This window comes from Numida meleagris, chromosome 16 (assembly GCF_002078875.1).
Source record: "Numida meleagris isolate 19003 breed g44 Domestic line chromosome 16, NumMel1.0, whole genome shotgun sequence".
NCBI lineage: Eukaryota > Metazoa > Chordata > Aves > Galliformes > Numididae > Numida > Numida meleagris.
Genome location: NC_034424.1, coordinates 238,984 through 252,438, shown reverse-complemented (window position 1 = coordinate 252,438; position 13,455 = coordinate 238,984). Strand labels below are relative to the sequence as shown.

At 48.7% G+C, this 13,455-nt stretch overlaps 1 protein-coding gene across 1 annotated transcript; it reads left to right on the top strand.

The window, feature by feature from the left end:
* Positions 9,681–11,007, top strand: LOC110406983 (olfactory receptor 10A7-like). Its single transcript, XM_021414141.1, has 3 exons — positions 9,681–9,782; positions 9,924–10,851; positions 10,952–11,007. Exons 1-3 carry the CDS (start codon positions 9,681–9,683, stop codon positions 11,005–11,007), a joined length of 1,086 nt encoding a protein of 361 aa, XP_021269816.1.

Here is a 13,455-nt window from a genome sequence, read left to right as displayed (position 1 = left end):
TCACCCGAAACCAAGGGAGCTTTCACCACAATGCATTTCCCAGCCCAGTGCTTCTTGGTAGCCAAGCGCTATTCTGGGAGCCCTGCGCAGGGTGATGTGGGTCTGCGTGCCAGGTTGCTGGGTGCCAGGGCAGAGCTCTTGCCCTGCCAGGCTATGGCTCACAGGGGCTGCTGTGCCGTGGTGCACTACATGTCCCCTTCCAGACTGTGTCTTCAGACATTGGTAGATATAGGGCAAAGAGGAGCACACAGGACTGGAGGAAAGGAGGTGATATCTGCAACTCTTTTAACCTCCCAGCAAGCCTGTCCAGATATCATGGTACAGTCAGTGATTTCCAAGGGACTTTCGCTCATGAAGTTGCCTAAAGGCTTTCCCTGGGCCTTGGCAGCATCCTTCAGTGAGAAGCAGATGGGTGCAGCTGAGCCCAGACCAGGCACCTAGCTGGTAGGGAAGGCTTGCAAGAGAGAGCGGAGTGGTGATGGGGCAAGGGAGGTCCTTAGCAGCTGGAAGGTGCTGAACCTTGTATTTGTGAGAAGCTCTTTTGGAGACTTCACAGCCAAGGGCTGCCGTGCTTGCTCGTGATGTGGGTGATCTTCATACCCTGGAAAACTGACTGCCTTGTTTTTCTCTTTCAGCCAAGTGAGGATCTTCTTCCCTATCAGTGGCAGAGTGTCCTCTGCAAGCTTTAAGACCCTTCCAAGATTATGAGATAATGTCCAACATTCACATCTTGTTGACTCCTTCAGAAACTCTTTTTGACGCGTGACTTTCCTGTGCAAAATTGGATTTGCCCTGCCTTGTTACATAGTTTGTTCATGCATCAATCAGTTCTGCCATTAGTTGCATCTTTTGCAAGCACCTTCCTGCTCTGCGTAGTACATCAGTTTGTATGTTGTCTCTTTACCTTTGACAACCTCTTCAAAATACAGTATAATATTTGCTTCCTCTAGCTTTCTGATGAAAATTAGAGGTACCAAGGATGAGCCTAAGCAGCAGATGACATGATACAGTGAGGAGTTTGAGTTTCATACTTTGTTTATTTTGACTGCAAATGTCATCTCCTCTGTTTTACTACTGTCTCGCACATCTGTTTTGGCAGGACAGAGCCTTTCAAGTTTTTATAAAAGGGATCTTCTAGGCTGAGGATCCAACAAAGCTTCTTCTCAGCTAAGGCAGTTCTATCAGATTCTTTTCCTTGAATATTAAATCTGAATTTGACCAGCTCTTGGTCAAACAGATTCTAATGTTCAATTCCTGGTCCTAGAACTGTTGAAGAAGAGACTGTCTGTAAGTGCAGATGTTATCTCTCAGAGCAAGTGGCCAAATTCTGGTGTCTTCATTGCTTGTCTTCTTTTATTGCTAGTAAACTTACCAGGGCTCATTCTACTGCCTTCATATGGATGTAACTTCAACAAATTTAAGAGCATTTATCTTATTTTTTATCAGCTTCTTTAAACTGATTTAATCATAGTGGTTTCCTTTTATAACATTGTTTAGAGTTTGTATTTTCTAATATCAACATAAGCGCTCAGAGTAAAGCTCTAAGCTGGACTTTCTAAACCATCTCTTTGCCATATATGGTACTTAATCCTCCTGATTTACTTTTTTTTCCTTTTAAAAATGACATGTGACTGTATTGGAGCATCTCTGGCTCTAAGCATAGCACTGGCTGTAATAAGAATGGCCTTTTGATTTCAGCCCCGTTGAACTAATTCCTACCAGAGGCTCGTAACCTGGAGGTTCTCAGCCATCCCACATGTGGGCAACCTAAAACCTCTGCACCATGCCTCATGGGTGCATATCCAACCTACCCAGAACAACCACATGTTAGAACCTTGTGGATGCCCCATTGTGTGCGGTGTGCGCTGGGCATCACTGCCTGCAGCTGCTCGTACGGTCATTGCAGCAGGAGTTGGATCTCACCCATCCATTGTGGATCACATGGAGTGAGACCACGGACTTTCCCAGGTGCCACTGAACATCGGACCTGAACCATGCCAGCCCAGCTCATCTATCTCGGGATCTGTTCCTGTGGGAACCTGTGCCAGTGGGTAATGGCTCTGCAGCACAGGCACAATCCACCTGAACTCTCCTGGGTCAGGAGTGAGTTACCCTTAAATTGCCAATTACTGCCTATAGACACCTCTGTGCTGAGTGCAAGACCCACAGAGGAATAAACACTGTTCTTATTCCCAAGTTTGGGAAGGGGCAAATATAGCTCCCGTTTCCAGGCACTGCAGGGGCACAACAAGCCCCTTAGAGCCTTTTCAGAAGTTGAGACTGAAGAAGTTCAGAAACTTTTAATGACACCAACTGAGATCTGGGGCAGCAAGGTGCCCTTTGGGCCATAACTTCATGAGACACTGGCACTGGGGACACAACAGGCTTTGGGCATTCCTGCTTCCTCCAGAGGTTCTGTTGAAGGCATGTGGCTGTTTTCAGCTTGGATCACAACAGGATGTGGTTTAATGCTTTGGCTCTGCAACTGGCTGACCCAGCAGCCAATGGGATATGTCTGGTGGCCTGAAGGTGTGAAACAACATGGCTGGGGACTTCCCAAGCTGCCAGGGCCAACATCTGCTGACATGCATGAAGATGTGTCAGTCGTACAGCGTCCAGTATCAGTGTCAATGTGCCTCTTGGGGACAGCAAAGCTCTGGGTTGGCAGACAGGGCTGCCACTCAGAGAGGCCTTGGTGGCCCACAGAAGCAGGGTAGCACAAAGCCCCTGATGTTCAACCGAGAGAGCTGCAAAATCTTGCCCCTGTGGAAGTTAACCCCATACCACAGGGCTGCATAACCAGTGGGCAACAAGCTGCACAGCAGGCAGCAGGTGACCAGTGCAGCCTGATCTGGTTTAATGAAGAGTGGCTACAGCTCAAGGGAGCACTTGTGGAAGTGCACTTGAGGAGAAGGGCCCGGTCTGGGGCTCCTTGGTGCAAGAAAGGTCCTGGCTACGTGCAACAAGGACAGGGGGAGCATTAAGCTGGTCAGGGCCTGCAGCACAGCGTGTCTGATGAAAAGCTGAGGGCTGGGCTGGGTCAGCCTTCAGAAGAGAAGAGAAGACTGCTATATCCATCTGCCTGAAGGGAGAACAAGGAGAAGGTGCAGGCAGGCTCTGCCTGGAGGTGCAGCACGGCAAGGTGAAGGGCAACAGACACAAGCTGTAACATGGAAAATCTCTGTTAGACAAAAGGAAATAGTTCTTCATAATGGGGATGGTCCCGCACTGGAGCACGTCTCCAGAAGTGCGATAGGATCCCCATCTTTGAAGGTTCCCAAACTGAGTGGGCAAGTCCTTGCGGAGCCTGGTCTGATAGCCTGGTCTGACAGGGCCTGGACCGGAGGTCCTGAGGACCTTCCAACAGAAATTCTGGTGCTCCCCAGGCCAAGAAATGACACCAATAACAAGCCAGACACCACCAGCTGAGCACCTAACACTCAGAGGGTGTGCTGACAGCAGGAAGAATATATATATATGTATATATAAAATAGCAGGACAAATATACATATTAAATATATATAATATATATCAATATCTTTATTGATGACCTGGATGAGGGCATTGAGAGCACCCTCAGTAAGTTTGCAGACGACACCAAGTTGGCAGGAAGTGTCGATCTGCCTGGGGGTAGAGAGGCCCTACAGAGAGATCTGGACAGGCTGGATCTCTGGGCTGAAGCCAGTGGGATGACGTTAAACAAGACCAAGTGCCGGGTCCTGCACTTCATCCACAACAACCCCATGCAGCGCTACAGGCTTGGGGCAGAGTGGCTGGAAGACTGTGTAGAGGAAACGGACCTGAGGGTATTGGTCGATGCTCGGCTGAGCATGAGCCAGCAGTGTGCCCAGGTGGCCAAGAAGGCCAATGGCATCCTGGCTTGGATCAGAAATAGTGTTGCCAGTAGGAGTAGGGAAGTCATTGTCCCTCTGTACTCAGCACTGGTGAGGCTGCACCTCGAGTACTGTGTCCAGTGTTGGGCCCCTCACTGCAAGAAAGACACTGAGGCCCTGGAGCGTGTTCAGAGGAGGGCGACGAAGCTGTGAGGGGTCTGGAGCACAGGGCTGATGAGGAGCGGCTGAGGGAGCTGGGATTGTTCAGCCTGGAGAAGAGGAGGCTCAGGGGAGATCTCATCACTCTCTGTAACTCCCTGAAGGGAGGCTGTGGTGAGCTGTGGGTCGGCCTCTTCTCTCGTGTAACAGTGATAGGATGAGAGTGAATGACCTTGAGTTGTGCCAGGGAGATTCAGGCTGGATGTTAGGAAATTCTACTTTTCTGAAAGAGTGGTCAGGCGCTGGAATGGGCTGCCCAGGGAGGTGGTGGAGTCACTGACCCTGGAGGTGTTCAAGAAACATTTAGACATAGTGTTGAGAGACATGGTTTAGTGGGGTTATTGGTGGTAGGTGGATGGTTGGACTAGATGATCTTGTAGGTCTTTTCCAACCTTGGTGATTCTGTGATTCTATGATTCTAAGAGGGGCTGAGTCCAAAGGGCATGGAGAAGCTCCATGTCTTGTTTCTGTCCAGCTGCCCCATCACTTCCCCACCACAGAGATGGTAATGCTCTCAGGCCCCATTCTGGCCTTCGTAGACTGGTGTGGAGGAAACCTTCTTTCCAGAGTCCCAAACTTCTCAGAGGTGAAAGGTCTCCGAGCAGCTTCTAGAAGCAGAGAAGCAGTGCACCTTGCACTTGCTGGAGCCCCATAAGTCACTCTTCAATCTAGACCAGTTGTCTAGAAGAAACCAAGGTTACCAAAGAAAGCTGTTCTGGGTCACAAAAATGAGGAAAACAAGCTGGGAAAGGAGAGTGCAGGCAGAAGAGCCTAACTCTGATATATTCCTGGACTCAGGCTCTTTCTCATGGGTGTCTCTGAGACAACAGGGCTCCAGATCCTGGAGCCCATTCCCACAGCGGGATCGGTGCTGAGTGTCTGCAGATGCCAAGATATTCAGGAAGCTTCAGACCAGCCACAGTCCCAGCCTCTGGAGGGCTGGGCCCCTTCACGGGAGTGCTGACACAGCATCCTCAGGACTCTGTTGCCTTTACTCGCTTTGTGCTCCCACAGCATCCCAAACCACTCTGCCTAAGTGGCTGTGCCTGAGCAATTATGCACTCTCCTGCAACAGGGGATCTTTTCCCACATGTCTCCAAGGGGTATATCAAATTCACCCTGCTGCCCCAAACTGCTGGTGCTGTCAGATAAACCTGGTGTGAAGAGAGGAAGCATCATCTCCAGGTAAGCTGTGCTGGCACTGGGTCATCAGGTGTCCCCAGCCAGTGTGAGGGCAAGTGCTCAATGACAGGACAGCTGTAGGGTGAAGGAAGGAAGGAGTTTGCCCCATGCATGGTCCTGCAAGACCAGAACTGGCAGATAGGTATCCCTGCAGTGCTACTTGGCAGCTTGCTGAGTACCTAGTGGCCTGGGGCACATCTCAAAGTTCACCCATCTGCAGCTTGCCTGCTTGCAGCACCAGAGGAACCCTGCCCCTACTGCAAACACAACTCTGCACATCACATGTTTGTGTGTTGCTGCCTTTGCCATCTGCTCTCAGCTTTGCCACGATGTGGCTCTGCAAACCTAGTGAGACCATGGTGCTGGCATGTGCTTTGTGAAGAACAGTGCTGATCTGCTGCTCCCCACTCTGTCTTGAGCTTGCCTGTCTCATATTAGCAAATGAAAAGCAATTTAATTAGCAGAAGGGCAACTGCAGTTTTAATTGCAAACCAGTATAGTTATTGGAAAATGAAATGAAGTTGCCACTTATATACCATTTGCTCAACAGCTTTGACATTTCCTCCTTCCCTCACTCAGGGCTGGCAGGGGGCACATGTAACCTGCCCTGGCTCAGCCCTCTTGCTGCCAGCATCCGCCACTGAAGCAACTGGTGCCAGAGAAGGCAAGCTGGTTCATGGGGAGACCACAGTCTGGGTATGTCCCCACGTGTGGGGAGGCAGAGAGACACAGAGTGCAGGGAGGGACTGGAGTGGGTGCCTGGTTTGTCTTTTTGCTCTCTCCAGGGGAACCAGGCATGTGGTTTTCCACCTCCACTTTATTAAACTGACACCATAGGCTCTGTGCACACCTACTTACAGTTAGAGCAGGTTTATTTTAGGTAAAGGGAAAAATGTAAGTAGTCACAGATTTAGGAACCAAATCCCCTCCTACCTTTACCCTGGCTTCCCTGTCCAAGCCTTGGTGCATTAGAACTGAGGTGATTCCTGGGTCCGAGCCATTTCTGAAATTGAGTTTAAGCTGCTAGCTGACACAGGCTCACCATGCAGCAGCCTCCTCCCTGTTGGGCTCTGCTTCTCTGGGCTGACTACATAATGCCATGCCCCCTCCAATGGACTCTCTCTTCACCAGGTCAGCACTGAAGCAAAGCAGCTCCCTCCTGCTTCAGTGGGCTCCTCACTCCCTGCACATCACCCAGCAAGGTCTCTCACACATCACAGCCCTTGGTGTTTTGCTCTGGAATGATGTTGCTGGGGCATGTCTATCCCCCAGGTATCTCAGGAGCCTCCCCACTGCTCCCTGCCCTTTCACCCCTGCTCCTCCTCAAATTAACAGAGCTTGGGATGGTTTTTTTTCTGAGATCTAGGTAGCTGATAGCTGTGTCATTCCCACTGTTGAAAAAAAGCAAGTGTCTTACAAAGGCTGGACAGCTAGTTTGTCCAGCACAATCTCCCTTCAGAAGCCTGGTGGGTTTTTTTTTGTTTTGTTTTGGTTTTTTTTACCATAACTTCCAGTTTTCTTTCCTCTAAAGCCTTTCTAATGCTCAGTGCTGGACATTTATTCTCTCACCAGATGTAGATATTTCACAAAGACGCTTTACGTCTTTTCTGAAGAAGCAGCATTGATTCCTCCTGAGTGCAGGTGCAGAAACATTCCCCTCCTGCAGCCCCCCTGTTGTGCAGCAGACCTCTGAAGACTTTCCTCCCTGCGTGATGCTGCTGTTCCCATGCCTTCAGGTTGTCCTGCCCACTGTACCTGTACCATAAATCATCATTGTCCTCCTGGAAAACTGTGACTGAGTGATCACCGACCTCATGGCTCTGAGCTGAGAAGTGCCCTACGGGAGCTTGTACTTCAACTACATGGCTGATAAGTGTATATTAATCTCTTAAGACTGCACACAGTTTTTGCTATCTCCCTGTACTTCTTCATCTTTCAATGAAGAATTTCCTTATGGCTTTTCAAGATCTTTTCTTCCCTTGCAGGCTTTCCACTTGTTCCAAACATTGTCCTCAGTGTGCGTATGTTGCTTGCTTGCTTGAATCACAGAATGCTTGAAGTTGGAAGAAACCTCTGAGGGTTATCTTGTCCAACAGCTCTGCTCTGTCAGCTTCTACCGCAAACTCAGGAGGGAGTTTTAGACAGGTTTTTCACCTTTGGCTTTACAAAGTGTCATCCATTTTCTACATTTGCATGCTTGAATTCCCAAATCTGTCCAGCTGCAATAACTTGCTTTCCTGACTTGTGCATGATCACAGCCACAGCCACCATTCTGCTCTTATTGATCTTCCCATTTACACAGAATGACATTGACTCATCCCTACTCTACTTGAAGTTATTTTCTACAGATAGCTTCTCTATAAGCAGCCTGTTTCTCAGGAACAAGTACAAAAACACCATCAGCTTGCTTTATGCTGTGACCTGGTAAAAACATGTGAGATGACACATCCAACGGTATTTGGAATGCCTTTTATAGACCAGGCAGTGATTTATAGCCTCCAAAGTGTTACTCTTCTTGGCAGAATTTCTCTCCTGGGGCTTTGTCCTTGCTGCACTCTGGCTGAGGGATCTGTCGTTCCCAGCACTGTCTGGGCAGATCCTTCCCCTCCTTTCCAAGACAATTTCGGACCCAGGAAGATGTTTTGATGGTTCCTTTCAATGTGTTGTGCTGTGCTCCTCTTCCCCATCTCCCTTTCTTGCACTCTCCTCGTAGAGCTATATGATCTTTGATGTTCTTTCCAAATTGAGCCATTCTACGATTCTGTGATCCTCCACTGTCCGCTCGGGTTACAGCAGCTATTTCTCTGACCTCCAGGGATACCTGCTGTTATGGGACACTCCATGTAGTAGTCTGAGTTACTCCATGGTGGCTTTGCCTGAAGCCACAACCACTTGTGTTATTTCCTATGGATCATCTGCTCTTCCTGAGCCAGAGATGAGCTTTTTGTTTAGCTGTGCTGCTTTCCCAGCTGCCATTGTCCCTATAGGCGCTTCCCTTTCCTCTGTCTCTCCCTCTGTTGTCATGCCCTCGTTTACCAGCACATACCATATTGAGCATGGGGAGTGTACACACCTCCTTCAGCCTCCAATCCCTTTGTGGTTCAAAGCCTGATGCGTCACTTCTCCCAGACTGGATCCTGGAAGGCTTCTCCTCTCCTGTCAGAATGCCTCCTTGCATTGGGAGGAGAGTGTTCTTGGAGGTTCCCAGTTCTGCAAGCACCACAGACTTGTTCATGAGACTGAACCCTGGGCTGTCAGCTCCACCCTCCCTCTGTGCACACCCACTGCATTTCCAGGCACCACGACAAATGCACAGCCCATCCTTGAATTCCCACATTGTAGATCACATCCCCAACACGGTGGGGATGTCCTTGTTGCCTCATGGAGGGAGTTTGCAATGCTGCTTGTTCGAGCCTTCTCAGCCCGGTGTCCATCCCACTTCACTCCCAGCAAATGCTCCCAGACTTCCCTCTGCATGACCTGGTGACAGCCCTGTCAGTCTCGGTTGATACAAACTGCTTCTTTCAGGCTGGGACATAATCTCTGATCATCTCCATCCTACTCTTCCAATGGATTCAGTAGCTTTAGATTCACACTCAATATCTTCTGTATAGCATCTTTGTTTATTTCTGAGCCCCAGTTTCTCAGTAGATTCAGAGTCTCTCCCTTTTCCTGCAGGCTAGTGCCTCTGCTTTTCCTTGCCACCCTGCAACCTGCTTGAATGACACAGTCACCTTCAGGTGCCTTTCTGCTTCTCCTGTAATCTCTAGGTTCCCTTCCTGCGCTGCCTTCTCAGCGTGCTCATGAGGCTAACATCTACAGTGTAGTATTTGCAAACAGATAATTTCCCTGTCTGTAACATTTAAATATGTATGTATGTATATATACATATAGATATATTCTTTTTTCTTTGTAGAAGGGTGAAATCTGCTCCCACAGTCTGTGGTGGAGAGTGGAAGCAAGAGGTCTTTCTGTGTCTTCATTAACAATCTAAACACAGCATGCTCCTGTGAAGGGTAGAATAGTTCAGCAAGGCAGAGTCCAACCTTCTGCGTTTGGTAGGATATTGTGACCACACTCCAAGTACAGCCCAGAAAACCCAGTGACAAGAGAGGGACTGCTTCTGTTTGTCCTTGTTTAACAATTCCTGGGATCCTTACTGACCACAGTGTGAAGTCTCTACTCTCTGGTGTTACTTGGGCAATGCAGAGTTTTGCCTTGTTCAACAGCAGGTCCTGCCTCAGCTCAGAAGGAGACATGGGCAGGTGGCTTTGCTGTGCTATGGGTTCTTCAAACCATTACCTGAAGAGCTGGAGCCATTTCAGCCAGGTCTGTCTAGTTTCTACCTAGGCCTGCTGGCAACCCTTGGGGTAAGCAGCCAGAGAGCAGCCCCTATACCAGCTGAAAAAGCTGTGGGGCAGTGGAAACGTGCATGGGAATACATGCATGGGTTCCTGTGGTGTTGACTTGAGGGCTGAAACCGCGTGGGCTGAGATTCACCACCTGCCCCCACAGATATCTCTCATCTCAGAGCCCTTTGAGCCAGTTGTGAGATGTGAGGATTGCCAGAGACTATGGCACAGCTTCATCCCACGACACAGAAGAACAGAGGGCTGGAGATGTCTTGTGGCAGGGCTAAGTGCTCACCTCCTTCTGCCTGTCCTGTGTCTCTTCTTTCTCTCTCCGCAGATGAGCCCTGAGTCCCTGCAGAGGGAAAATCTCAGCAGCCCCACCTCATTTATTCTCTTGGGGTTTTCCAGTGCCTACAAAGCACAGGTGTCCCTGTGCGTGGGCTTCTCGCTTATTTACCTGGTGACTCTGCTGGGCAACCTGCTCGTAATGACCCTGGTCTGGCTGGATGCTCACCTGCACTCCCCCATGTACTACTTCCTGGGCCACCTCTCCTTCCTGGACATCTGCTACTCCTCTGTCACGCTCCCTAAAATCCTCAGAGACTCCTTCTCACCACAGAAGACCATTTCCTTGGTGGGCTGCATCACACAGATCTACTTCTTCCTTTGCTTTGGGGGCTCTGAGTGTGTGCTCCTGGCTGCCATGGCCTACGATCGGTACCTGGCCATCTGCCACCCCCTCCACTACACAGCACTTATGAGCAAGAAGATTTGCCACTGCCTAGTGGCTGTCTCATGGTTGAGTGGCTCCCTCTCATCTCTGATCCAGGCCCTCCTCACAGCCCACTTACAATTCTGTGGGTTCAATGCGATCAACCATTTGTTCTGTGAGATTCCCTTCTTGTTGGATGTGTCCTGCAGCCCTAACACTCTTCTCAACAAGGCTGTCTCATATGCTTTGGCTGCAACTATTGCCGTGGGCTCTTTCCTCCTTACTCTTGCATCATATGTTCACATCCTCCAGGCTGTGCTGCAGAAGGGAGCAGAGAGGCAGAAGGCCTTTGCCACCTGCACCTCCCACCTGACCGTGGTGTCCCTGTTCTTTGGCACTGGAGCTATTACGTACCTGGTGCCTCAATCCAGCAGCTCCAAGGAGATGGACAAGATCCTTGCCCTGCTGTATGCCATTGTAACCCCCATGCTGAACCCCATCATCTACAGCTTGAGAAACAATGAGTTCCAAGGGGCCATCAGAAAAGCCCTGTGCAGAGGTGTCACTGAGATCCCCCAAGGGCAGAGCAACCTCTGCCCTCACCATGCAGCACGTGACCCAGCGTGATGGGGGAGCTGGGACCCTCAGACCAGTGACAGGCAGAAGGGTGACTTCTGGGGATGTCAGTAGACCAGGAGGGGATCCATAAAACTGCTAAGCCCTGGCCACAGTTTGCCCAATAAATAGTTTTGGGAGCATTTTCCCTAAGAAATAGGTATTGTCCAGGTAAAGAAGTTGTACTGAATGTCCACAAGGTGTCTTTGTTGTGACAGTGCCCTTGGTAAGACCTGTTTTATCTATTACTCATTTATCTGCACTGAGGTTTTGTCAAGATTTCTGGAAAGAGATTTTATTCCTAAGCAAAGCTCTTTCTGAGGTGAAACAATGCAAAGTGCAGCAGTAATGCTGTGCTGTAAGCTTCTCCTGCTAAGTGGTGGATAATCTCATCTGGGCTGGACTTGCAGACACTGCAGAGCCGGATGTCTTTCTCTTAATGCAATAAAATATGGATAAGTAGGAAAACTATTGTCATGGAATTGATCTTTGTAGTTTCAGGAATCAAAGCCAACCCTGGGAACAGACATCTGCTTCTGCATGCAGAATGGTGGTGACAAGGCGGGAGTGTAGGTGGCACCTCAGCATGCCTGGGGAGAGCAGATTATTCTAGTTCATGCCGTGCTTTCAGAAAGAGCACATGAAGCTTTTGGCATCATACAGAGCTGAGAAGACATAGTCTGGTGGTCACAGATAAAGGGAGGTGAAAAGACACTGCAAAAGACTCAGTGTGCACAAGAAGATACGCCTACAGGCGCTGTGAAACACATCCCTCTTGGACCTCAGCCAAATGCTGAGCTGTGATGTCTTTGCAAACAAGACTCTGAGAGGCTCCTATTCAGCAGAAATTATGGGAACTGGTTTTCTGTGATTGGAAACAACCCTTCCTCTGGTGGAACAAAGTGTTTCCCAGTAGGAACTCAGCATGATTTATCCAGCTCAGGTGAGGATGCGACACACACTCCCATAGCATATCATAAAGACAGAGCCAATTCAGGAACCCAGTTTGCAGGACAGCTACAAAATTGGCTGCTCCTTTGGCAATATGACAGGAATGGACAAATTGAGCTTAACATAAAGAACAGCAGAGTCCCTAGAGATAAAAGAAACATTTCCCTTTTACAAGATTTATCTGCTTTCTCTGTAACAATGGTCTCAAAAGTTGGGTGCATGCACCCCAGGGAGTGTGCAAGACTATCCATTGGAGGGTGGGAAGAAAATATTTTTTGTACCATTAACTAATAAAATATTTTACTACTATTTTAAAACATCATCTTTATCTCATCCTTTTCCAATTTCTATTTTTAAATATGTTTTATCATATGCAGTAGTAGTACATGTATGTGATTTATTGTCTTAGTTTCAGCTGGGACAAGACTGTTTTCTTCGGTGTTCTGTATGATGTGATTTATCCCGCCAGGTTAAACCCCAACAGTCCATTTGGTGCCCAACGTGGGGCTCGAAGGGTTGAGATAACAGCAGATCTGACTGGAGTATGTTAACAGAGGGTGATGCGGTAGTTTGATAATTGCTGGTCACGATGTCGATTTTTTCCCTATTTATGGAGCTCTTTGAGAGTCTTCTCATGGAACTATACTGTGTAGCACCTTGTTTGTTGGTTGTTTTCCCTGCGTAGTTTGTCATGTCTGGGGGTTGGATTAAGGTTTTCATTTTGCTACTCTGTGTGGCCTTGGCTTATATCATGATAAAATTGGCAACTGAGAAATTAATGTTCTGTGCGTATTCAGCACTCAGTAATCATTGGGTTTTGGAAGCCATATTGTTGATGCTATTAGTAATTACACCCTTTGCTTTGTCTCCTCGGGGAGCTCAGCAATGGGGGAGATAGAGGAGGACACCTCCCAGCAGTCCCTCAGCTTCCTTTTCACTTTTCCTTTTTTCCCTAGGGCTCAAGAGCTAGTTACAACAACTCTTGAGAATTTTGAATATCCGTGAGATGTTCAAACCAGCATGCTCCTGTTACTATGTGTTGTGAATGTGTTTCAGGTTATGTTCAAGATTAAACAGTTATTTAAGAATTTCACGCAGGGATCTGCCCTGAGGTGGGATATTTCTGAGTGGCAGGGAGTGTGGGATGGTCTGGGCAGGTGCCTCGAGCAGTGAGCACCCCCAGTGGTTTGGAACTTCACCACTGAACAACTGTAGAATCCTAGAATATTTGGAAAAATAGAACTAGAAAAACTAGAATATTTGGAAAAGGTCTGCTGTTGCCCTGGCAATCCTAAAGAGGCACAAGTCAGTGCCATGTGCTGGGGCCTGGCCTGTGCCTACCAAGCTCTGTTCAACACCATTCAGCATTCTCAAGAAGAGAATATTTCTGGATCTGATAACAATGCAACGGACAATCCAGTTCCTGTGACAAACCCTGTGGCTGCCCCAAACTGTGTGACAGATCCTGCAGTTTATCCAACTCCTGCTATGGGTCCTGTGGCCGCTCCAGGCATTGTGACAAACCCTATGGTCACTCCAGGACCTTCAGTGAGCCCTGCGGCTGCTCCAGCTACTGCAATGGGCCCTGTGG